The sequence below is a fragment of the Haliaeetus albicilla genome, chromosome 22 (assembly GCF_947461875.1).
Source record: "Haliaeetus albicilla chromosome 22, bHalAlb1.1, whole genome shotgun sequence".
NCBI classification, from domain to species: Eukaryota; Metazoa; Chordata; class Aves; order Accipitriformes; family Accipitridae; genus Haliaeetus; species Haliaeetus albicilla.
Window position 1 is genome coordinate 13,997,107 of NC_091504.1, and position 7,274 is coordinate 14,004,380.

At 46.6% G+C, this 7,274-nt stretch overlaps 1 protein-coding gene across 1 annotated transcript; it reads left to right on the plus strand.

Moving 5' to 3' along the window:
* The first annotated feature begins 260 nt into the window (after positions 1-260).
* On the plus strand, positions 261-4,884 carry RMI2 (RecQ mediated genome instability 2). The gene is made up of 2 exons (XM_069809949.1): positions 261-587; positions 1,466-4,884. Exons 1-2 carry the CDS (start codon positions 317-319, stop codon positions 1,612-1,614), a joined length of 420 nt encoding a protein of 139 aa, XP_069666050.1. The 5' UTR covers positions 261-316; the 3' UTR covers positions 1,615-4,884.
* Positions 4,885-7,274: the final 2,390 nt, after the last annotated feature.

Consider the following 7,274-nt stretch of genomic DNA (forward strand, 5'->3'; position numbering starts at 1 on the left):
TGCCTCCGCGCCCCGAGGCCTGCCGCCGGGCTCCGGGGCCGGTCCCCGCCTTCCCCCGGCCCTCCCCGGCGGCGGCGGCGGCGGCGCCGCGGCCCGGCCCTCCCCTCCCCTCCCCTCCCTTCCCCTCAGGTGGCGGCGCCGGGGCCCGCCGAGCGCGCGGCAGCCGCTGAGGCGCCGCCGGCGTCTGCCGCTGGGGCGGGGCGGGCCGGGCCGCGCGCCCCTTCCCGCCTTTCCCCTCAGCGGCTGCGCGCCGCGGGCCGCCGGCCTCCGCTCGGGCACCGGCCTCGGCTCGCGGCGGCCCGCCGGTGCGACTCGCATGGCCGGGGACGCGCCGGGGCCGCCGGTGAAGGTGCTGTCCGCCCAGCTGCGGGGGGCGGTGCGGGGCGACGGCGGGACGTGGCTGTTGAGCCGGGCGGAGGCGGGCCGGGCGCCCTTGCGCCTGCGGGCCGTGTGGATGCAGGGCACCGTGCTGGAGGTGGAGCGCGGCGGCGCCCGCGGCGGCTCGGCCCGGCTGCAGGACGGCAGCGGCCCCTTCACGGTGCTGGGGGTGGAGGAGGTGCCCAAAGGGCGGCCCTGCCTCAGCGCAGGTACCGGGCGGAGGGGGGGGGGCGGCGGGCGCTGAGCGGCCCCCGGGGGGGTGTGGGGAGCGCTTTCCCTCCCCGTGTGTAAAGGAATTCGGCGGATCGCCTCCTGGTGCAGGCCTGCTTGCCCACTGGCTGCACGGAGCGTTAAGAATGGTTCTGGCCTGTGCGTCAAGTACGTGTCCGAGCTTGCGCAGCTGCGCGGAGGACACGCTTTTACATAGGCGACCGTTCAGAAAAGGGGCATCCCGAAAAAGCTGCGCGGCTGTAGCAGTCGCAGAAGGAGCAGCGTGGGCTGCAGCAGGGGAGCGTCTTTGTGGCTGTCAATACAAAGACTTGTGCTGTCTTCCCCTATGAGTTCCAATAAGGATAGGGCCTGTTTTCAGTTCTCCACAGTTTACTGGAAGTGTTTGATCAAACCGGGGTTTGATCAGCTGCTCAGAAGAGCTGTGAGTCGAGGAACAAGGATAGGGATTTTTCTTTTTTGGTTTTTTTTTTTCCTTTCCTTCACCAGTACTGTTAATTCGACTGGAGAAGTGCTGGACTGCAGGACTTGTGGTACAAAGTAGTCAGGTTGCTTAATTTTGAGTCTTCTGAATTGTCCTCCCTCCACTTGCACAGCAGAACGAGGAATTGTGTGCTGGTTTTGACTCTTATTGTATGTGGAAAATCTAGTAAAATTACTGTAAAAATGGCCGTATGGATAGTGAGGCCTTTTTCTGAAATTTAGTTTTAAGCAATCTTAGTTCCTTGAGATTTCTTGGAAGTATTGGCAGCTTTAATTCAAACTATAACTACTTGGTTTGAAATATTTTACTTTCTGAATTAAAAATAAAATGAAAATACAAAGGTTAATTAAATTTCATGCTTGCTTGTTTTTTTAGGGAAGTATGTAATGGTGATGGGTGTGGTGCGCTCCTGCAGTCCTGAGCCTATTCTTCGAGCAATAAAGATGACAGATCTTTCTGAAAACCCCGTTCATAAGAATATGTGGAGCCTTGAAGTGGAGGATTTGCACAGAGTCATCCCCTAGATACTTTTTCTTCTGCCTAAAATATCTGGAAATGTACTCGTTTTGTTTGTTTGTTTTGCTGCTGCTTCTTGGTGCAGAACACTGGGCCATTCTGTGTATTTGTGGTTTCAAACAACTACCAGTTAGTTTTGGAGTAAACTGAAGTGAGAAGTCAGGCTCCGAGTTAAGTGGAGGGATCAGTGCAGATAATCACATTGTTCATCTCTTTCACAGTCTCTTTTTATACCAACAGATTTGAGAAACACTTGATGCTTTCTGTGTAAAATGTCTGTGCTATTAAGAATACTACATGTTTCTTCGTATGTCGGTTGCTGTTGCTAGGATCATGTGTTTAGATAGTCATTCCTATAGCGGGGTATTCTGGGCAGAAAGGGCTGCACAGAACTCGTGTTACCAGGGTGAACTCAATATGTGGAATGAAGGCAAAATGTGTTTCAGTCCATTTAGCCTGTGGTTGGAAATAACATCTTCATCTGTTTTTTCTCTTTCAGTAATAACCATGTCAGTAAACTCTACTTGTAAGAGAGATGTCTCTTTCTAACTGTAAGCAGAGTCTTGTACTTCAATATCTCTCTGGTTTCTGTGTTTCTGAAATACTGAAAGTGGTACAGTAATAACCCATGTTTTCCAATGAAGTGAAATTAACTGAAAATATGCGACGCAGGATTCCTTGGAATAGGTTCTCAAGGTTCAAGATGCAAATCCCTTTACCACCTCATGAAACAAGCTTGCTGTGCCCAAGTGCATTTTTCTTTTTGAAGGTTTCCTTTCTTGTTCCAATGTATGCTATTTTTAGTTGTTTAAATCATTCTTAAATATATTTTATTTTTATCTTTCTTTCCTCCTCCTGTGAAAAAAATCAATGAAATGAAATCAAAAAACCTCTAAAAAGCAGAACTGTTACTATTTATTTCCCACCTTGTCTAAAGAGAATTTGAGTCCTAAAGAAAGCATTGCATTATCCATGTGGTGTGGCTTTGTAGTTTGGGACTATATTGTCCAGCAATACATTTATGTTAATTAGGAATGCGTATAGGAAGGGAACCTACTCTCTGATTGTACTCTGTACAATTTAAGACAAGAATCGAGTGGTGGTAACTAAATTTTAAAATTGTGGGATTATGTTTTCAAAGCGTATGGAAATAAAAAAACTGTCTTTTAAGTAGATCTTTAAATGAGATCTTTACAGATTAAGGACTGGATTTCAGAGTGCAATTCCAGCCTTGAGTTCAGTATTCCAAATCAGACCACATCAGAGGCAGTTGTATAATGGAACTCCTGTGCTCTGAGACCCTGCTGATGAAATGCCAAAACACACGTACGTACAGAATTTTGGCAGTCTGAGTTTATTTATTATTTTTAATGCTAGGAAAAAGCCACTTGTGGAATGCTGTAGCCTTTCAGAAATGATCCATGTGGTCAGCATATTGGCTGGCAACTGTTTTTATCTGGCAATATTTTTCCATATGAATGCTTCTTATGCCAGGAACCTGAAGCTCTTTCCAAATAAGTTCATCTTGCCATGCTTTCTAACTAGGCAGTAAAACCCTGAAAATAAAAGAGCTAAAAGGTCTGCTGCATCCTTGCTAGTGTCAGTAAATTTATGACAGAATTAAATATGGCTTGTAGCCCCTGTCATATGTAGTTGATGGGTGCACAGTGTAGTGGCTAGCAGGAGTGAAGCTACTGTTAATCCATCTGGCAGTGATGCGTATTCACTGAACGCATCTGAAAAGTGGTATTTGGATTGGATTGGACTGGATTTACATAGGGCTGGATTGGATTTGTAGAAGATTTTTTTGCATCTCTCGCCACCATCTCCCATCCAGAGGTTCATGAGTTGAAGCATCAGGGGTTTCTTTGCTCACTTGTTAATGGTCAATTCCAAGCATAGTAAGATCTAGATCTCTTCATTGCTTGATTTAGGGTGTTTCAGTGTTGGTCTGGCTCTGTACTGTACACTTGACCTCACTAAAACCCCAGACATAAACTCTGGTTCCACCCCCCTAACAAGTTTCACATCTTTGATTAATACAAAGCTGTAAATATTGCTTGGCAGTTGATTGGAAGGAGATCTGCTGCTGAACTGAAGTAGTGCTTCAGAAACTCCTGTGATAACATTAGTAAAACAGTAACCCGTTAACAGTTTTAAAGCCAAACTGGATGCTTTTATGACAGTTCACACTAAAAAGTGCTTTCCTAGGAATTCAAAGCAAGAGACACTTTTAGCAAAGTTGAATGTCGAGCTTCTAAACAAAAGACTTCCAGTGATTGCTTTGACTTGGAGTTTAGCTGTGCTTTACCTAATGAGTGGCTGATGCTGCTTATGGCTGTTGGTGGCTTCTGTACCACGTAGGTTTAAGAGTCGGGCTGAAGTGCCTCATCTCTGGGTTTCCACAGTTTGGCACTGTAGGGCTCTACTGGGGTAGTGGGAATTCTCAGTTTTCCCCATCTTAACTCGTGTCTCAAGTTCTACAGTAGAACATCTGTTTATCTGTGATTTTTGTTGCTGTTGTACAGCAGAGCATGCAACTGAGAAGTTACAGGGTGAGGGGCTTCTCTAGCCCTGTCTTGTGGAGGGGGAGGTCAAAGCTGGGATCTTTTTCTAAGATCGGTTGGTATTTGGACCTTGAAGAGGGCAGGAGAATGGTTGTAGATTGCAGAAGGGCTTCTGCATGTTCTGTGTTAGCTCTATCATAACTGGAACAAATCTGGATTTATCTCAGGGCACATACCAGTATCTGGGGAACTCAACTGGCAGAACCATGAGGCTTTGTGTATTTCAAACTTTCTCACCCTGTGATGGATCCTCAAACCCTCAACTTTGCTGCTAAGTTTTGGGGCATAATTTTGTGTGGTATGCATAAATGTCTGTGAACTTTGTGGTATGCATAAATGTCTGTGAACTTTGTGGTATGCATAAATGTCTGCGAACTTTGTAGATCTGGAGTTTCTGTATATGACCTATATAAAGGACACGGTGAAGGTGACTTGTAGGCACTGAAGTACTCACACTTGGAAGAATCACAACTTCTCTATGCTCCTGCAAGGACAGCTGGGTGTGGGTGGGTGGGTTCAGAGTGCTCTGATCAGCATGAGTTGCAGGTGCAGAAGTTCCTGGTCTCCAGCAAGCTGGGAGGCAAGATCAGAGCCATTTGTTTTGTGTGATGTGTGGCTCCCTGAGCTATTTTATACATTATTATTATTTTATTATACATTTTCCATAGGACAACATTCATCTGAAGGTAATAAACATTTCAGATGACTTCAGTCAAGGTGTTCTAAAATGTGCAGTATTATTAGTAGTGGTATACTAAAAGTTAGTATAGTGTGTGTGTATATATAGAGAGAGTATATATACTAAAAGTTTTAGGCCTGGTAAAGCTGGGGTAGTGCGGAAAAAAATGCCAGTTTTGAAATACTGACAGTGAAGTATTGAGCTGAGAAATGATTCAGTCAAGTCCTGCCACAGGGCTCCTTCCTGGAGGATCGTGTCCATGAGGAATCACAAACATATTTTAGTTGGCTTGAGGGATGCTTTTTGTGTGAAGTAAGTCATCACCTCATCTTGGCGTGCTTCCCTGCCAGAGTGTGTCAGCTTGCAGCAGGCGGGGAGGCTGCTGTCCAGCCATCAGGGACTGCTGGAATGGGCTTCCCCACATAATCCTCTGTCGCCTTCCAATTTAACAACTTGTTTGCTAATACGATGTTGCTTTACAACGTGGCTGATGTCCTGCTTCTGTTAGGCAGGGAGGGTGGTGTATTACTTCCATTTTTTAATTCCCAAGATCAGACATTACTATGCCGTGATTAAGACATGCTTAAAAATTCGGATGGATGGTTTCCTTAGCTCGTGACAGGTTTTACAGAGTTCATTTGAAGAACCTCTTGAGCCATGACGAACCACTGCGTGTTTGTTGCTAGTTACTTTACGAACAGGCACGAAAAGGAGATTGCCTTTCCACTAACACCAGTAGTCCGTCTGGCACATAGGAAGGGCATAGGTGCCAACGCAAAAGAATGGAGATGGGACTAGTCGTGAAAGCTGTCGATCCATGCTGAGCGCAAATGACGAGCAGGGTACCGAAAAGCGAGGGGTGGTTTGGTTTGGGGTTCTTCTTTCTCATCAGCCCCCCGCGGTCGTTATTCTGTTAGCCCTGTTCCGCAGCGGTGGTGCTCTGCCCAGACTGGTGTTGCTGGTCTGTGCGGTGGTGTGGACGGTCGGTGCGGTCGGGGGGCCGGGGACTACCACCTACCAACCCGAGGACTACCAACCCGGGGACGCCGGCGGGCCGGTAGTCGCCGTTGAGGTGGGTGCTGTCGCCCCCTGCCGGCGGCGACCCACGCCCGGCTGCGGCAACCGCGGGGCGGGCTGGGGCGGGCGGCGGCGTTGTCTGGCGAGGCCCGGAGCGCCTGGGTGGTCGCGGTCTCGCCTCTCCTGCGAGTACCGCGCCGCCAGCCTGCGTGTGCGTAGCCTGGGAGCGTCTGGGAGAGAGCTGTCGACGGGCTGAGCTGAGGTTTAGAAAGGCCGTTGGCGTTTAAATGGCTTCTTTGGCACCTGCCGTGTGCTGTATGCAGCCTCGAGGAGACCCAGGATCTGCATCCGTCTCGGGGTTGCCATCTGCAGTTAGCATAGAGTTAAACTCTTTTCTGTATTTTGTATCCCTAAGCGCGCTGCAGTTAGCTGAAAAGTAAGTAACGCAGCTCTTCGGAACCTTTTGCTCTACTTGCTGACGTTTTGCTTTGTTCTTGCAGCCATCACGGCAGTATTTTTTCGAAGGCGTTTGCCATGCTTGGCATGCACTGAGTGACTGGGGAGAAGATTATGCGGGTTTTTAATAAATAACTGGTAAAAATATTCTTTAACTTAAAGAAATATTTATTTCATACAATTTGGGCTTCATTATAAAATACTTCTTCTCTGTAAGTAAGCAGTTATAAAATTACTGCAGAGGAAGACTTGATTTCTACCATGTCTTATATAGCAGCATCTCGTGTGGGTGGGAATCCTTAACAATTGTAGGAATTTTTCCTGACTAGTGTGAGAATCATGTTTTACTTAGAATTTGATTAAAACTACAGTGTAAGTGTCAGGAAAGTGAGCGTAGACTAAAGCAGCATACACAAGGTAACTTGAGGCCAGCTGCTGTTTTTGTCTCTTAGGAACCATGGGAGCCATTTAAACACAGCTAGTTCCAATGCTGTAGATCAGTACTTTATTCTTACAAATAATCTGTAAAAATGTACTCCAGCATAAAAACAAGGAAGTCAAATGTTTATTAACATTATTTCATAGTTCACCATTATTTCAATGTTTGCCTCTTATGCAAAGATATCTGAAGGATTTTGCAGTGTTACCTCTTACTAGGGAATAATCACATTCCTTGTACTGAGTGGAGAAATGTAATGCATTTTTTTAATCATTAGACCTACAATATAGAAAGTAATTTAACAGATGAGACGCTTTCACACAGTGATATCTGTAACACCTTAAGACTACTTTATGGATAGGTGTCAGTCGCCTTTTCCCAACATGTAAACTGATTTCTGAGAAGGGGGTTCTGAAGACACAGAGGGAGAATGTGAAACTGGTGAACAGATACCAAGAAAGCTGCTTCTCATTTAACAATGTATGCATTAATAAGGGAAAAATCAGCTGC

Excerpts from the sequence above, each read along its gene's own strand:
- RMI2 (XM_069809949.1), top strand. The coding sequence starts at position 317 with ATGGCCGGGGACGCGCCGGGGCCGCCGGTGAAGGTGCTGTCCGCCCAG. Across the intron at positions 588-1,465 it reads GCGGCCCTGCCTCAGCGCAG|GGAAGTATGTAATGGTGATG; the intron begins GTACCGGGCGGA and ends TTGTTTTTTTAG.